This window comes from Sarcophilus harrisii, chromosome 1 (assembly GCF_902635505.1).
Source record: "Sarcophilus harrisii chromosome 1, mSarHar1.11, whole genome shotgun sequence".
NCBI lineage: Eukaryota > Metazoa > Chordata > Mammalia > Dasyuromorphia > Dasyuridae > Sarcophilus > Sarcophilus harrisii.
Genome location: NC_045426.1, coordinates 707,421,167 through 707,439,586, shown reverse-complemented (window position 1 = coordinate 707,439,586; position 18,420 = coordinate 707,421,167). Strand labels below are relative to the sequence as shown.

Genomic DNA, 18,420 nt, shown 5'->3' with positions numbered 1-18,420 from the left:
TTCTCTGGGAAATGATGAGCAGGATGCTCTCAGAAAGAAAAAAAAAAAAAGCCTGGAAAGTCCTCCATAAACAAACAAACTGTATACAAAGTAATAGCAATGTTCTAGAATGACCAGCTATAAATGATTTTGTTATTCTCAGGAGTACCATCATCCACAATTACTCCGATGGACGTATGATGAAAAATCTTATCCATAGCCAGAGAAGGAACTGATTGTGTCTGAATACAGACTGAAGCATTCTCTATTTCTCTCTTTCTTTTTCACTTAATTTTTTGGAGGGTTTTTATTTTCATTAGGGTGGGAGAGTTATCTTTTCTTTCACAACTTGATTTTTATGGAAATGTTTTACATAATTTGACACGTGGGTTCTTAATTGTGGGTGGAGATAAGGAAGAGAATCTAGAACTCAAAAGTCTTAAAAAATATATATATTTTATATATATATTATATGTATAAATACATATATTTTTATATGTATAAATATAAATATATATATTTTAAATGTAACTGGGGGAAAATATTAAATAATTAAGAAAAAACAAAACAAAACACGGCACTTCTAGCCCAGATGTCTCTATTCCCTACCCCAGTCGTCTCCAGCTTCCTCCTCTCCAGGCCCAGGTGCTTATGTACTTACCAAAAATAAGAATCGGGTTCTCAAAGAACTCTTCCCTCTCCCCACCTCAGTATCTGGACATATTGTATTGTGCTGAATCACATAAGAGAGATAAGAAGGATCTGAGGAGGGATGGAGTCAACTTCACAAATAAAGTGGTGGAACTGGTTAAACATAGTTTATCCGAAGAAGATCTGGAGGTATTAGTGGACTGCAAACTCAATATAAATCAACAGCATAATAGGACTGCCAAGAAAGCTGATTAGATCTTCAGCCTCTCAAAAAAAGGAAGTGGGAGTCCTCATGCCCTCTATCCTGGTCAGTCTAAACTGGAATTTTATGGCCAGTCCTGACATCACAGTTTAGGAAGAACCAGAGAGAGAGTGACGTTAGGAGTGCCAGGAGCACATAAAGCCTTGAACCCATGGCAGAGGAGGGTAAATCAAGGGAAGTAGAAATGTTTAGCCTTGAGAAGAAAGAATTCTGGGAAGGGCTGAGAATTACTAGGAGGAGGGAGTCAAGGAGGATGATTGCTAGGAGGAGCATCTAGTCTTGATGGAAGAAAAAATTTGCTTATGAGAACTATCCCCAAAGTTTAAAGGCCATTTGGTACGGGCTTCATTCAATGAAGGAAGGGGATATTCATTGGGGCCACCAATGAATGTTCTTCCTTCCTCTCTCTTCCTCTTTCCCTCTCTTTTCTTCTCTCTCCTCTCACTCTGTGTTCCTTGCTCTCCCTCCCTCTCCCCCTCTTTCTCCTTCCTTTCCCTCTCTCCCTTCCTTCCTTCCCCTCTCTACCTCTCCCTTCCTTCTTTCCTCTCTCCCTTCCTTTCTTCCTCCACAAGGCAATTAGGGTTAAGTGACTTGCCCAAGATCGCACAGCTAGTAAGTGTCATGTGTCCAGGGCTAAATTTGAACTCAACTCCTTCTGACTCCAGGGCCGGTGCTCTATCCACTGCCCTACCCGGCTGCCCCAAAATTGTTCATTTCAGTATAAAAATTTATACCACAGAAATTAGCAAAAAGAAAAAAAATAAAGTTGTTTTGTGGTTTGTGTGGCCTTAAGAAATTATTGGATAAAATGTTTGCTATTCAAAGTCCTTCCTAGTCCTTTCTAGTGTTCTTACATCTCATTCCCTTTGCTCCACAACATCGGCCTCCTATCTGTTCCAGAACACGACGCTCCATCCCTCAGCTCGGAATATTCTCTGATTTCCCCCAAGCCTGGACCACTGCCTCTCCTTAAGGGTGACTATTGACCTCTGGCTTCCTTTAAGTCCCAATTAAAATCCCCCCTTCTACAGAAAGCATTCTCTAACCCCTCTTCATCCCCCCCCCCCCACTTATTTCCTGTCTATCCTCCATCTCGTTTGTTTTGTATAGATTTGTTTGTATGTTATCTCCCCCACTGGACTTTAAACTCTTTAAGGGCCAGGGCTGCCTTTTGCCCCATTTTATAAAACCACATTTAACTAGTGGCCGGCACATAGTAGGTGCTTAATAAATGTTTACTAATTGATGCTGCTTAAACTTAAAATTATGTCTTGTAAACATTGTTTTTCTTCAGAACTGGCTGTTAAACATTTGCCAGCACACCCTATGATATTATCTCTTAGTTTCAAAAGGGCAAAATTACCTCAGTCTGGGGAAGTTGGATCTGTCAGGCAGAGAGACATCAGGAGCTTTAGCAACAGAAAATGGAGAGTGTTTTTCAGGGAAACTGACCCTGAGGTTACAACAATCAGAGTCTTTCACTGATTCCTCCCTCTGCTTCTCAAAAAGCAAGCAAACAAACAAAAAACATCCAGCAAAAAAAACAAAACAAAAAAAAAAAAAAACTGACCTAGACCTATCTGGAGAAAAGCTGGACCTGGGGAGAATCTGTTTTATCTTCTGTTTCTCTCTTTTGTTTCTTTGTCCACTGTAAATGGTGAGAACTGTACGATTAAGCATTTCTCTGCTCTTTCCCTTATTTGAATTTTATAATGATTTTTCTGAATAAATGTAGGGATTTGACTTCATCCTGAGTTAATGTCTTCCTTAGAGAGACTATGACTAAAAGGAAAAGCCAGTGGCTATGTGGCTAAACAAAATTTAACTGGCTGGGAAGCGTCATAGCCAGTAGCAAAGATCACCAGGGATCTCGGAGCTTTTCTAAATGTCAGTGATAATCTGTATTTTCCAATAAGCTTAATGGATTTTTAAATGGAGTTCTAAGCTAAGGGATTCAGGATCTTTGCCCTTTTTGGCTATTGTCCTTAATCCTCAAAGAGCATCAAAATGACATCACTCCGTTGGAATCAAGTCACAGTGTGTCCGAGAGATCAAACCAACACGAGCTCAGGATGCTTCGCCACAGATCAGACACAAGCAGGCCCTATGAACATTTGGGGTGGATTCTCTAACTCTGTGCATCTTACCTTTCCTTTAGGCTAATTCAATTCTGCTTTGCTCACAGAGCACAGCCCCCTTCTCTGAGGAGGGCCCGCCATGCTGGGCGGTCCTGGGCCAGCGTCTCTCGTGTCATATGATCGATTCTAAAGCTCTTATGAGAGACCTTGAGAGTGTCCTTGTATCACTTCTTTCTGACCACCTTGTGAGCACTCGCCCTGTGGGAGTTCTTCATAAAATAATGGAGTAGAAAAGCGTACATTTGACATTTGAACAATGGCCAGACAATGGAGTTGTGCTCTTTGCGGTAGAGTCGTAACGCTGGCCAATTTAGTCCAAAAAGGATCTCCGGGGCTGGTACCTGATCCTGCCAGATCTTCGGGATCTTCCTAAGAAAATTCAGATGAAAGCGATTCAGTTTTCTGGTGCATTGTCCAGGTTTCACAACCATGAGGTCAGCCCGAGGGCTCCGGAGAGCTTTGGTTTGATATAGTCTAAAGGAAGGAAGGAAGGAAGGGAAGGAAGGAAGGAAGGAAGGAAGGAAGGAAGGAAGGAAGGAGAAAGGAAGGAAGGGAAGGAGAGAGGGAGGGAGAAAGGGAAGGAAGAAGAGAGGGAAGGAGGGAGGAAGGAATGGAGGAAGGAAGGGAAAGAGGAAAGGAGGGAGGGAGGGAGGAGGGAGGAAGGAAGGAGGGAAGGAAGGAAGGAAGGGAAGGAGGAAGGGGAGGAGGGAGGGAGAAAGAAAGGAAGGGAAGGAGAGAGGGGAGGAGGGAGAGGAGGAGGGAGGGAGAAAGAAAGGAAGGGAAGGAGAGAGGGAGGAAGAGAGGAAGGGAGGAAGGAGGGAGGGAGGGAGAAAGAGAGGGAAGAAGAGAGGGAAGGAGGGAGGAAGGAAGGAAGGAAGGAAGGGAAACAGGAAAGGAGGGAGGGAGGGAGGAAGGAAGGAAAGAAGGAAGGAAGGGATGAAGGGAGAGAGGGAGAGAGGGAGGAATACTTAAGTACCTGTTATGTGCCAGGCTTTACAAAATATACAATCAGCTGCCTCTGGAGGTGTGAGCTCCCTCCCTCCTCCCTTTCACTGACAGTCTTCAGTCCGGCAGGACAGCCCCACCCTCATCCCAAGCATATCCTAGCTGGGATTCCTCTGGTATAAGCCTTAGGCCAGCGCCCTCCGAGGTCCGGGCAGGGCAGGACTCAGTCACTAGGCCACTCTCTGACTCTGAGGCCCTTCTCCTCTCTGGGAGTCTGACTCCCCTTCTAAAACAAGGACTCAGTGAGAATTAAGCCCCCTTTCCACCTCTAGGATTCTCTAGTTCTCCCTCCAAGACCAGGGAGATGCAGGCAGGGGGCACCTACACACTGAGAGCACAGCTCGAGGGCCCGGGTCTGGGAGACAGGAAGATCTGCACTGCATATTTTTATGCCTTTTTTGTCTCCTCCCTTTCCTCAACTTGGCTCAGTGCCTGGCATATGGTAGGTACTTAATTAATTAATTAATACTTATTTAGAAGTAGCTAGTTGGCAGAGTAGATAGATCCTGTATCTGGAATTAGGAAGAGAGTTTAAGGGGCAACTAGGTAATGCAGTGAGCACCAGCCCTGAAGTCAGGAGGACCTGAGTTCAAATTTGACCTCAGACACTTAACACTTCCTGACTGTGTAACCCTGGGCAAGTCACTTAACCCCAAATGAAAAAAAAAAAAAAAAAAAAAGGAAGAGAGTTCAAATCCAACCTCAGACACTTAGCTATATGAACCTGTGTAAATCACTTAACCTCTATCTCAGTTCCCTCAGTTGTAAAATGAGGATAATAATGATGTAAAAATAAAATTTGTTTTTAAGTAAAAAACTAAACAAAAATTCTGTCAGAATATTATATATGACCCATAGTCAACCGCCACCTCTCTCTAGAACTCTCTCTTCTGCAAAATGAGAAGTTTGAATGCAATGATCTTTCAAGTCCTTCCTAACCCCAGATCTAGAACCCCCGGCCCATCTGGACTGTGACCTTTCAGGGCCCTTCCTTTAGCCCAGAGAGAACCTGATGACAATGTTTGGTTTGGCTCAACTCCCTTTGGTGCTCTCACTTTTCCTGAGAAGTCAGGGAGGGCGTGACCACCTCCCTTTGGTGCTCTCTCCCTTCCTGAGAACTCAAGTTCCCCATTATCTGAGGCCCTCTACATTAAGTAAGAAGGGCAGCTAGATTACACAGTAGATAGTGCACCAGCTCTGCAGTCAGGAGGACCTTTGAGTTCAAATGTGGCCTCAGATATTTAATACTTACTAGCTGTGTGACACTAGGCAAGTCACTTACCCCAGGTGTCTTGCTAAGAAAAAAAAGAAGAAAAAATCAAGTAAGAGAGGTAGAAGAAAAATTAGGAAAAGAAATGAGAGCTATACAATAGAATTATGAAAAAGAAAAAGTCAACAGCTTGGAAAAGGAAGTAAACAACTCTTTAAGAAATAGAATTAATAAAATGGGGGAAATGTCTACTGAAGGAAACAACTTCTTTAAAAGTAGAATTGGTCAAATGGAAACAGAGGTGCAAAAGCTAACTGAAGAAAATAATTTCTTAAAAATTAGAATTGGGCAAGTGGAAGCTAATGACTCTGATACATCAAGAATCAGTCAAAAAAAATCAAAAGAATGAAAAAAAAAGAAAACAAAACAAAACAACCTGAAAAATAGTTCCTCCAGAGGTAATTTAAGAATTATCTGATTACCTGAAAGCCATGATCAAAAAAAGAACCTAGACAGCAAAAAAGGATCAAGAAAAATTGCTCTGATATCCTAGAACCAGAAGGCAAAACTCCCTGAAGAAATCCACTGATCACCTCCTGAAAGAGATCCCAAAATGAAAACTCCAAGAAAGATTGCAGCCAGATTCCAGAATTATAAGGTCAAGGAGAAGATAGTGCAAGCGTCCAGAAAGAAACAATTCATATATCAAGAAGCCATAATCAGGATTCCCTAGGACTTAGCAGATTCCACATTAAAGGATCAGAGAGCCTGGAATATGATATTTTGGAAGGCAAAGGAGTTTGGAGTATAATAATCAACTATCTAGCAAAACTGAACGTAATCTTTCAGGGGAAAAGATGGGGGGGAGGGGGGAGGAGAATCAGAGAAATAGAGAGCTTTCAATCAAATCTGATGAAAAGACCAGAGCTGAACAAAAAATTCGATCTTCAATTATAAGACTCAAGAGAAGCATAAAAAGATAAATGTGAAAGAAGAAAAACAAGATGTTATTTAAAGGTTAAAGTGTTTATATCTGTCTGTGAGAAAATAATATTTTGTAACTCTTGAGAATTGTATATTTGTGAGGGCAGTTACAAGGGGTATATAGACAGAAGGTTGTGGGAATAAGTTGACTTCGATGTGATGATATTAAAAAGGACATTGAGATACAAAAATAAAAAAGATTGTACTGGGAGAAGAGGAAAGGAGGGGGGGGGGTAAAATGAGATTAATTAGCTCACATGAAGAGGCACAAAAGACCTATTTTAGTAAAGGAAAAGAAGGGAGGGAGATGAGTGTTTGAAGCTTAACTTCATCAGATTTGGCTCAAAGAGGGAATAAACATACAAAGTCAGTTGAATATAGAAATTTATCTTACCCTGTAGGAAAATAAGAGGAGAAAGAAAAAAGAAAAGGAAAGGGGGCTGTTAGAAGGCAGGACAGATTGAGGGAGGTGGTGGTCAGAAGAAAAACACTCGTGAGGAGGGACAGGGTGAAAAGAGAGAGGAGAATATAAACAGGGGAGAAAGTAGAATGGAGGGAAATATATAATTGGTAACCATAACTGTGAATGTGAATGGGATGAACTCTCCCATAAAACAGAAGTAGACAGCAAAATGGATTAAAAAAACAGAAACTTACAATATGTTGTTTACAAGAAACTCACAGGAAATTGTAGTTAAAAAAAAAAAAAAGGCTGGGGTGTCAATCCTGATCTCAGACAAAGCAAAAGCAAAAATAGATCTAACTAAAAGAGTTAAGAAAGGAAGCTACATTTTGTTAAAAGATATGGTATAACATCCAAATTCTTTATGAAATTAAGTAAGTACAGGAAGAAATAAACAGCAAAACTATACTAGTGAGGAACCTCAACCTTCCCCTCCCATAACTAGATAAATCTAACCACAAAATATATAAGAAAGGTGTTGTGGAAGTGAATAAACTTTTAGAAGATTTACATGTAATAGCCCTTTGGAAATGGAAAATAGCCTTTTGGAAATGGAAATGGGGAAAGAATATACTTTATTCCCCCCACCAGTACATGGTACCACCACAAAAATTGGCCATAGATTAAGGCATAAAATCTCACAATTAAATGTGGAAAGGCAGAAATATTAAATGCATCTCTTTCAGGTCATGATGCAATAAAAAAAATTACATGTAATAAAGGGCCATGGAAAGATAATCTAAAAACTAAATGGAAATTCAACAACATAAACCTAAAGAATAAATGGGTCAAACAAACAAATCATTGAAACAATCAAAATTTCAGATAACAACAACGAGGCAACATACCAAAACTTATGAGATGCAGTCAAAGCAGTTCTTAGGGGAAATTTTATATCTCTAGACGCTTGTGTGAATAAAATAGAAAAAGAAGAGATCAATGAATTGGACACACAACTAAAAGAACTAGAAAAAAGAGAAATGAATAAAAAATCAAAAGAGAAATGAATAAAATTAAAAGTAAGAAAAGTATTGAACTAAAACTAAGAGGGCTGGTTTTATGGGGGAAGGCAGAGGGAGGAGAGATACAGTAGACTAAATTCTAGTTCCTAAATTTGGATCAACTGATCCAGAGGGAAATAAGAGAAACCAAAAGAATAATAATAAAATAATATATATAACATAATGATTACAACAATGTAAATGAAAGAATTCCAAAAAGAAGCCAGACACGACAATAAGAAGACATTCTTTTTTCTTGGAAGAATGGTAGGGAACTGGAATAGAATGAAGTGCACTGCATATTTTTATGCCTTTTTTGTCTCCTCCCTTTCCTCAAGTTGGCTCAGTGCCTGGCATATGGTAGGTACTTAATTAATTAATTAATACTTATTTAGAGGTAGCTAGTTGGCAGAGTAGATAGATCCTGTATCTGGAATTAGGAAGAGAGTTTAAGGGGCAACTAGGTAATGCAGTGAGCAACCAGCCCTGAAGTCAGGAGGACCTGAGTTCAAATTTGACCTCAGACACTTAACACTTCCTGACTGTGTAACCCTGGGCAAGTCACTTAACCCCAAATGAAAAAAAAAAAAAAAAGGAAGAGAGTTCAAATCCAACCTCAGACACTTAGCTATATGAACCTGTGTAAATCACTTAACCTCTATCTCAGTTCCCTCAGTTGTAAAATGAGGATAATAATGATGTAAAAATAAAATTTGTTTTTAAGTAAAAAACTAAACAAAAATTATTCAGCTTCCTTGCACATCTAGGGAAGTAAAGCTCAGGAAAGTATCTAGTTTCAAGGCAAAAAGAGTCCTCACTCACATCTGAGTCTAGTTCGGTGAATAGGTCTAGTTCTAGGGAGAGTAGCAAGAGTCTCTGGGGATGCTCGGGGTAGGAATCAGGAGCCATCCACAAAACACCTAAATTAGAAGAAATCAGACAGGGGCAGGAAGCATCCCATCAGTAATAACTCCAAAGAGTCCTTTAGGGAGAAGGCTGCAAGCCCCAGGAAAGGCAGGGAGAACAGGGACTGTTGGTTAGAGGCTCTAAATCCCCGTGGGCATCTGCACCCTACGACTCCATTCTCCTAGACTGTCAGAGATGGAAGAGACCCTAGAGAACGCTGACCATTTTAAAGAAGGGAGAAAGAAAGCGACTTTCCTAATACCATCCAGCAGAGTTGCACCTGCACCCAAATCTTCTGAACCAAGACCAAAGGCGTCCTTACAATTCACATTTCCTCAGACACACAATGTTTTCTGATAGGAGAAAGGTCCTGACCTCCCTCCAGAGAGGGCGGTTGCTCAAGGGCAAAGCCCACCCGGGGCTGCCAATAAGACTCTCTAGCTATAAGAATATATGAATAGTCTAGAAACAAGCTCTCCCATCACCACCAGCTTCTCCACCACAGGCCCATCTAGGAAGAAACAGATCTGTCCGGGAGCCAGGAGACACCGATTTAAAATCTGACTCCACTCCCAACTGACTAACCTTCTGAGTCTCACCCTCAGGTGTAAATTACAGGGGTCAGGAGGGGTCTTCTCTAGGTCCCTTCCATCTGACAGTCCAGGAGAATGGAGCTGTAGGGAGCAGATGCCGGCGGGGATTTAGAACCTCTAGCCGATCTTTTCCTCTGTGACAATCAGACTCGGAACACGTCCTGCTGGGGTTCCTAGGGCATCTCTACCTTTGATCCCAAACTATATTTAGCTTGCTCAAGCATATCTCCAGGACATGTTCACAGTCTCCCTGGGGCCACCTTCTTGATCTATCAGAAAGAAGAGAAATAATGAACCCCAAAACAAAACTGGGGGAGGGGAGTAATGAGCAAGAGCCCTCCCCTTCCACATTTCTACCTCCTGGGCTCCTGTGCTTAGACTTTGGTACTGTGGTGAGAGGCTTTATAGACTGACTGGTTTTGTGACTGATGTTTCCTTACACCAAGTCCCATCAACCAGCAGCAGGGACTACAAAATCAAGCTAATCCAGCGATTACAAGCTTGGAACCATCAGGTTAGTCTCTGCTCTGAAAATTTCCAGCTCGAGAAATCAGCTTTATCGCCGCCGTGGGCTGATCATTTATTATTGTCCCTGATACAGATCTCCCTCTTCTATCAACAGACCCTCCCGTATATTTACATCAGAACTCTCCTCCCTAACACAGCCCTGGCTAACAATACTCATAGTTCCTGAGAATGTTGTAACGCCGGAGGGGCTGGCTCAGGGCCGGGCCAGGGGAGGCCACACGGGTGTCCACATAGAGCTGCAGGGGCTGCTGGAAGTCACGGGGCCCCGGAATTCCACCTGGAGCTTAGAGCCCGGGATGACATTGGTGGAGTTAGCAGTGACCTTGAGAGCAGGTGTACCCAAGCCTCCTAGAAGAAAGAAAGGGAGGGGGAGGAAGGAGAGAGAGATGGATCTATTGGGAGGGAGGGAAAGAAGGAGAGAGATGGATCTATTGGGAGGGAGGGAGGGAAGGAGAGATGGATCTGTTGGAGGGAGGGAGGGAGAGAGAGATGTGTCTATTATTCCACTTGGAGATGAATGACCTCGATCACATTCAGAGGCAGGTGGAAGGAAGAGTAGCCCCAATTCTGCCCCGCATTTTCCGGGTGGCCTTGGACAGGGAGCTGCTCCCGGTTCTGATTCTCCCATCCGCAGGATGAGAGACTGACGGCCTCTGTTGCCCCTTTCACTTTTGAACCTCTGTTCTAAGCCCCTTCTCAGCTCTAAATCTGGCTGTTGACTGAAATCAGAAAGGCTGAAGTGGAAATCTTTCCCCGTGAGTCCCCAGGAAAAAGCTTTCACTGATGTTCCTAGTGACTATTCTCTTATCTATTTACATACCATTTTTTCCTCCTGCCATCCAGGTGACCCTGGGCAAAGCACTTAACTCAGTTTGCCTCAGTTTCCTCATCTGTAAAATGAGCTGGAGAAGGAAATGGCCACCCCTCCAGTATCTTTGCTAGGAAAGCCTCAGATGGAGTTATGGAGATGAAGACATGACTGAAAATGACTTAAGCAGGTCTTATTGATGCCGTGCCCAAGGAAAAAATAATTCCCAGATCTCTAGGGCATCCTAAGTATTTCCCATAGCCCCTTTCTCTGTAATTGTTGCCCTCGTGTATTTTATTACCAAACCGTTAACATTTTAAGAAGTCACTCGAGAGCACCAGTAAGACTTATTTTGGGCTAGATGGCAGCTTTGTTGGCTGTCTCAACTTCCCCTAAAAACCTTACCATCCATCAAGTCATTTCAGCCAAGCAGCCTGGGCTCACCAGCTGGGAGAGCTCCTTCAGCGGGCCAAGTTCTCCAGGGAGGGGAACCCTTCTCAGGCATGCCCCAATCCCAGCCCCACATCCCCGGGGGCCTGACTCCAGAGCAGACTGCAGAGATGCGTGGCCACCCAAGTCACGCCCTTTGGATCTGGGGCTCGTGCCCCTCCCAGCTGCATCCTTCCTTCCATGTTCTAAGGGGTCTCTCAAGTGGGAGATGCTGAGCTGTATATGTATGTAAATGCCCTTCCAACCCCAAGCCCCTTATGGTCCAGATAGCTTGTGTTCTGACAGCCTGAGGCTTGAGCCCCCTTCCCCCCAAAACTCCTGGGTTCTAAGAACCTGACAACTCAGAATTCTGAATCTCAGCAGTGTCTGCGGAGCTTTTCTCCATCTGGGAGGGCAAAAGAAGGGGCAACCAAGAAGGACACTGGACTGGGCAAGGGCTGGAGGCAAAATGGAAGAGCCTGGGCTCCTCCCAGGGCCATTGCACCCAGTAATTCATGGTGTGACTTGAGTTTGTCTGGAACTCAGTATCGTCATCGCACAAATAGAGACATAACTTGTGCTTGCCTCCCTACGGTACTCAGAGAGGTCAGAGGGCATAAAGGTTCTGTCAGTCAGAAAGGTCAGAGGGCATAAAGGATGTCAGGCCTAAAGTGTAACAAATCTAAGTGATATATATGGAATATCAGAGCTGGGAGGGGCCTTAGGCCAGGGAGTGTCAGAACAAGTAAGTGGGAGAAAGGTGGGAGGGAGCTTAGAATAGGGGATGTCCGCTGGGAAGATGGCCTTCCTTCCAGAGAGTGAAGTGGTTTGCATTTCCTTTTCCAGCTCACTTTACAGAGAAGGAAACTGAGGTAAGCCAGTTTAAGCGACTTGACCAAGAACACACACACAGCTAGAAAGTGTCTGAGACCAGCTTTGAACTCAGGGAGATGAGTCATCCTGATTCCAAGCCCAATACAAACCACTGCACCACCCAGCTACTCTTGTCTGCTATTTTGAAGCTTTAAAGTAGTTTTGTCAAGTAAGTCGTTCTTCCTTCCCCCCCTAGAAAATGCCAGAGTTAGATTACGTCAAGTTTTACAATCCCTCTGAGCTTTGCCAGTCGACGTTCTCTTCCTACAACACCTAAGGGATGGAGGCCCCAGCAGCTGAAAGGTAGGTAATCTGCCTCCCCTCCCCCCTTTCTAGCTATGGCTCCCTGTCCCCTCTACAGGAGTTTCTGGGCTCCTTACTTCTCCTAACAGGAGTTTCCTTCTCAAACTGGCCCGTCCCAAACCCGCCTTCAATCAGAAGCTCCCCCGGTCAGAGGACGGCCCCCAACATCCCACCGGAGCCAGGGCATTTCCCTGGCTGAGCTGGAGGACTCCGTCTGCTCTGGATTCTGACCCAGGACCCTTTGACTCTCAGGGGAAGCCAATGGAGCCGTTCAGAACAGTGATTTTAAAGTATAAGAAAATGTAAAAGAATATTTATAATAAAACTTAAAATACAAAAGATTATAAAGAAAAGCAATTAGCCTGAAATAAGTGTCAAAATGGTAGAAATAAATAGATAAAGAAAAAGGGAAGGGAAAGAAAAGGAAGAGAAAAGGAAGGTTCATGGCTGGGAGTTAAGAATCTCATCTAATCAGATTCTGAAATCCTGCTTCTGTGGAACTTTCCATGGTCTACCCCTGACATTTCTGATACTCCCTATTCTAAGGTTCCTCCCAGTTCTGATACTCCTTTTTTTTATTTTTTTTTTAATTTTTATTTAATAGCCTTTTATTTACAGGATATATGCATGGGTAACTTTACAGCATTAACAATTGCCAAACCTCTTGTTCCAATTTTTCACCTCTTCCCCCCCCCCCTCCCCTAGATGGCAGGATGACCAGTAGATGTTAAATATATTAAAATATAAATTAGATACACAATAAGTCTACATGACCAAAACATTATTTTGCTGTACAAAAAGAATCAGACTCTGAAATATTGGACAATTAGCTTGTGAAGGAAATCAAAAATGCAGGTGGGCATAAATATAGGGATTGGAAATTCAATGTAATGGTTTTTAGTCTGTGATACTCCTTGTTCAAAGGTCATTCCCATCCCCTGTTCCGAGTTCCCTCCCAGCCCTGACATCCCCTGTTCCAAAGGCCCTCCCACAGACATTCTATATTCATATCTCTCCTAGCACAAATAATGGGGCACTTTCAGACTCCCAGAGGTGACATTTCGGGAGGAGGAACTTCCTCTGTGCACCCTCAGGTGTCTGCTCTGTCCCCACAGACACGGGACTGTCTGCCCCGTCCTTGGTGGGGTGGGTAGGAAGGAAGAAGAAATAAGAGGGCTGCCCCCCCCCCCAGAAACAGAAAAGACGAATTCTGCTGGACATGATTCGTGTTTATTGATCACCTAGAGAAGTCACAGCCTCCCAGAATCCTGCAGGGCCACCCACAGGCTCCTCTGGGCGGTCTTCACCAGGTCAGAGGCATGGGAGGAAGGGGTCTTCCTGGCTCTTCACAATGAGGTCACAGTATCCTGGGTTTCCCTCCCTCCCTGTTCCAAAGAGAGCCCCTGATCATCTGACTGCTATTGCACTCTCCCATAATTCTCCCTGAGCAACTTTGGGCAAATCAGCTTCTCTCTTGGAACCTCAGTTTTTTCATCCATCGCCTGGGCTAATGGTACTGGCACTAGGGCCCTCTCAGAGCTGTTGGGAGGGAAGCACTTTGTAAAAGTCAAAACGCTTAAAAAAAACTGGGGCAGGGCAGGGGAGGTGTGTGTGTGTGTGTGTGTGTGTGTGTGCTTCTTACAGTGTTGGTTTGGGGGGGGGGGGAGTGAGAGAAATCCCGACCCAGCAGTCCCAGGACCCGGCTCCACCACGACTTCACAGTATAAGGAAGGGCCATGTTCTTCCCTCCACCCTGGCCATCACCGTCCTCCATCAAGTGAGGGGCATGAACGAGACGATCTCCGGGGTCCACCGAGCTCTAATGCTCAAGGGCTGCGGGCCCGGCCCCCGCTGGAGCTTTCCGGGGGCGGCGTCCCCCAGGAGGATGAGATGTCAGGTGGCATGCGGGCGGGGCTGGTCCAAGACGGGCAGATGTATCAAGCAGAGCTGGGCTTCTCTTGGGAAGGGTAGATCTTCCGTAGGCTGGAGTCCATCAGGAAGTCCACTGACCTGGGGGGGACACCGAGGCAGGGTTGGAGTGAGCAGGAAGCTCGGGAGAGGTGGGAGGGACAGCAGCCTCCTTAGAGGTCGCTTTGGGTGGAGGGGAAGGTCCAACCCCACCCCACCCCCTCTGTACAGAGGAGGAAACTGAAAAGTGAACTTGCCCAGTAATAGCAGAAGCAGACTCTGAATCTGAATCGGGTCTTCCCGACTCCAAGTTTCACATGATTCCATCTACTGCACCCAGCTGGTGCTGTAAGGCACAGAGCACCTCGGAAAGACCGAGTTCAAATCCAGACTCAGACACAGCCTTGCTGTGTGACCTTAGTCAAGTCATTTCACTCTATTCTGAATCCCAGTCTTCCTGACTCCAAGTTGATTCACCAAGTAGATAGAATCCATGATTCTATCACATGCACCATCTAGCAGCTAGGCGGTTCTATAAGGATCAAAGCACTTTAGGGAGACTCCAGTTCAAATTCAAACTCAGACACATCCTTGCTGAGTGACCTTAGTCAAGTCATTTCACCCTGTTAGCCTCAGTTTCCTCATCTGTAAAATGAACTGGAGGACACGGCAAATCACTTCTGTGTATCTATCCAAGAAAACTCAAAAAAAGTAGAAAAACAACATACTACCAAGGTGCCTCACTCCAAGAGACATCCCCTTCCAAGGGAGGGCAAAGCACGTGGCTAGGAGACTTTCCCCCCGGTGTCCGTCCGAAATGGGCTTCTTGTGACAAGCCCCCAGTGGCTCTTCATTCTGGGGCCCAGTAGGACTAATCCTTCTCCACGAGTCCTTCTGAGCCTCCTCCTGGCTAATATGGCCAGTTCCTTCAACCCAGCCCTCCATCAACGTCCCAGAGCCCTTATCACCCTCGTTGCTGCCTCTGGCCGCTCTCCAGACTTCTTATCTCAAACCACAAGGCCCAGAAATAACCCCAGCCCTGCCAGTGAGGCCTGCCTGAGACCCAGGCTCCTGTCCAGCAGGCAAAGCTCAGGACCGGACGGAAGCGATGAGCGCTTTGTGACCCTTCTCGGGCCCTCGGCAGCCCCACAGTTACCCGTCACACCCAGCCTCAGTGTCTCCCCTGGGCACAGGCCCTGCCCCACCACGTGCCTACTGAGCATCTAACTGGGCACTCAGGACCTTTACCTGTGCACGGACGTCCCCTTTCTGTCCCCCCAGCAGCCTCCAGACTCCCGGGCTTATACTCCGGCACCCTCCTGGATTCTTCCCTCTCCCTCATCCCCTTGCCCAGAGCCTGCACATTTCCACCTCCATCTCCTATTTCACCTCCATCCTCTCTCTGCTCTCACCCCTGCCCTCCCTGGCTTCTCTCATCCTCCCCAGTCTCTCGCGGCTCCCAGAGTCTCCTCCACACAGATCTGCCCTTGGGACCCCTATCCAACCATCTTCAGTGGCCCCCTAGGACCCTCCTCCTCCTCCATGCTGCTCTCAGGCTTTCCCCCAGGGTGACTCAGCTGCCTCCTCCCTGGGCCTCTACTCTGCTCTCGGCCGGGCTGGCTCCTTCCCTTGGCTGGTATCCTAATCCTCAGCTCCCGGCCCACGGAGCTCTAACGGTGACGGTGACGGGTTTCCGGGCAGGGCTGCCCCAGGGCGAGGGACTGTGAGCACCTGTCGATGGGGTGGATGATGACGGGAATGGCCAGGAGTCCCACGGCCGTGGTCGTCCACTTGCGGGCTGCCAGGGGCCAGCGGGTGGCTCTGCCCAGGACGTAGAGAGAAGCGGCGCACAGACGGTTGATGGTGAAGCCCGGGATGGCCACGGAGGCCAGCGCCTGCCAGACGAAGGTGTCCACCACGGCCACCGCCATCTTGGTGGTCTTGCTTGTCTCTGGGCTCGCGGCCTGTAGGGAAAACCGAATAGGAAATTCCAAGCCGCTGAAGCATCTCAAAGGGGACCCATCTTGGCCGGGGGGGCTACAGCATTAAAAAGGGGGAGGGTCTACTTTCAAAGTGGGGAGCGGTATCACTTTAAGAGGGACGCTCCCAGGAGAGTGAGGGAATGAGGTTGGGAGGCCATACCACCCCCAGGGATTTGGGGGGGGGAGAAATATCCACCGGGCTGTACCACATCTGGGGACCCGTGGGGTGAAATGGGCTGAGCCCCAATCAGAGACACCCCCCCCCCCCCCCCCCCCCCCCCCCCCCCCCCCCCCCGTACGCACAGCTCCGGCCTTCTTGCCCTTGTCCACAGCGTCGGCCACCACGTAGGAGCTGGCCACGCCGTAACTCAGCCACACCAGCGACGTGGGCACAATGGCTCTGAAGGCCTCTCCCACTTCATTAGCATAACCTGCAAGGGAGAAGGGGCTTTGTCCAGTCTTTCAGCCGCCTCAAGTCTCCTCTTGGCGCTTTCTTGGCAGAGATTCAGCCATTGCCTTCTCCGGCTCATTGTACAGAGAAGGAAGCCGAGGCAGACGGGGTGACACGACTTGCCCGGGGTCCCCCAGCTAGTGAGTGTCTGGGCTACGTCTGGGCTACATCTGGACTCGGGAAGAGGAGTCTTTTTCACTCAAGGACGCAGGGCTGGCCCAGAAATGGGCAAAAGGCTGAGAGACCGCGAGACACGGAACCTCAGAACTAGAAGGACCTTGAGACCCAGACCCTTAGCCCTGCAGAGCCTGGCGCGCAGACCCTTAGAACGGCAGAGACAAACACACAGCGTCACAGACGTGGAAGGCACCTCACACCCGGCCCCCAGAGGCCAGACGACCTCCAGGTGTCCAGCGGCCGGTGTCGGCGGCCGTCGCACCTGGAGGTCATTGGGCAGCCGGGCGAGGGGCGGGGGGCAGCGCAATGTCCCCCGGAGCCGCGGCCCCGCCTCCCCCTCCGCGCCCCCCGCCCGGCCCCGGCGGCGCGCGCTCACCCAGGTAGCGCACCCACGTGTCGCGGTAGAGGTCGGGCTGGGCATCTCGGGCAGGCTCCGGCATGGTGCGCGGGGAGCGGGCGGCCGCGGGGCTGGTCACCGGCCCCGGCCCTGAAGGACGTTCTCTCCGGCCCGGCCGGGGAGCGTCAGCAAATTACACGGCGGCCGAACGCGCGCGCAAACACTCTCACACACACGCACGTGGGAGCCCAGACGTGGAAGGAGGCCGGGCGCCCGAGGCCCCGCCCCGTCCCGCCTACGGGCCGGCCCGGACGCGGAGGCCGCGGCCGCCACGCCCCCGCAGTCCCTCCCCCGCAGTCCCTCGCGTCCGCCCCGCCCTCCCTCTGCTCTTCTGCGCTTAACCCCAGGAGGGGCCTCGGAGGTCCCGGGGGTCCACGTTCCCCCGGCGCTGCTCTCCCCCCCCCCCGTTGCAAGGCTCGGGTCAGAGAGGGACCCCGCTAGGCCGGCGGGGGCAGAGATTCCAAGGCGAGAGGGACAGACTAAGTCACGGCGGCCAGACCGCTTGTTTACAGATGAGGAAACTGAGTCCCAGGAAGGGGGAAGCAGCTGCCCGAGCGAACTTTCGGACCCTGGCTTTCCGGGCAGCCTTCCAAACTATCGCTCCGCGCTGGAGAAGCGCCCCGGCTAGCACATCGTGAATCAGAAGCCGCTCTTAGAATCCGAAGTGTGGAGGCAGAAGCGGCCCCGAAGGCCCCCTCGTGGAGCCCTACTCCCTCCTTTCGCAGACGGGGAAACTGAGGCCCAGAGCAGTTAAGGGGAACTTGGAGTCAGGAAGAGCAACTTCCGATCCTGCCTCAGACATCGCCGAACCTCTCCGCCTCAGTTTCCCCGTTAGTGAAATGGGTGGGTGGGCTGGGAGACCCAGAGGTCTCTTCCAGCTCAAAGCTGTGGTCCTACGATGCAGGACTTGCCGAGGTCTCCGCAGACGGCAGAGTCCGGATTTGAACTCGAGCCCCGTGGTTCCCTCCCCGTGGTTTTCCGATTCCTGGGAGGGCGAGGACGCCGCCTGCTTCGTGGCGTCCCGAGAGCCCGGCACAGCGACTAGTGGGAGCCGCCCGTCAGGCGGCACTGCCTTGTGCATCCCGGGCAGACGTGGGGGCGGGCACCGGGGGCCCGGAGAAGCAGGGAGAGCTCAGGGAGCTGGGGGGAGATCTGAGGAGTGGGGGGTAGGGCCCCCGGGAGCTGTCCAAAAGGGGAAGAACGGGCGGAGGGGAATGGGGGACATCGGAAGGTTGAAGGGTGAGAGCCTGGGCGGGGACAGGATTCGGACGGGACGGAGGGGCCCCCAGTCTGAGGACCCCCATCACCACGAGCCTGGGATCCCCGAACAGGCTGCTTTCCTTAAAGAGCCAATTTGTGTCCGCAGCCAGAG

At 48.3% G+C, this 18,420-nt stretch overlaps 1 protein-coding gene across 1 annotated transcript; it reads right to left on the bottom strand.

Annotated features, from left to right (window-relative positions):
- Nucleotides 1-13,344: 13,344 nt before the first annotated feature.
- Nucleotides 13,345-17,265, bottom strand: MTFP1 (mitochondrial fission process 1). Its single transcript, XM_031948906.1, has 4 exons — nt 17,028-17,265; nt 16,327-16,454; nt 15,773-16,005; nt 13,345-14,143 (listed from the first exon to the last, which is right to left on the bottom strand). The coding sequence occupies exons 1-4, from the start codon at nt 17,089-17,091 to the stop codon at nt 14,071-14,073; spliced, it is 498 nt and encodes a 165-aa protein (XP_031804766.1). The 5' UTR covers nt 17,092-17,265; the 3' UTR covers nt 13,345-14,070.
- Between the last annotated feature and the right edge of the window lie 1,155 nt (nt 17,266-18,420).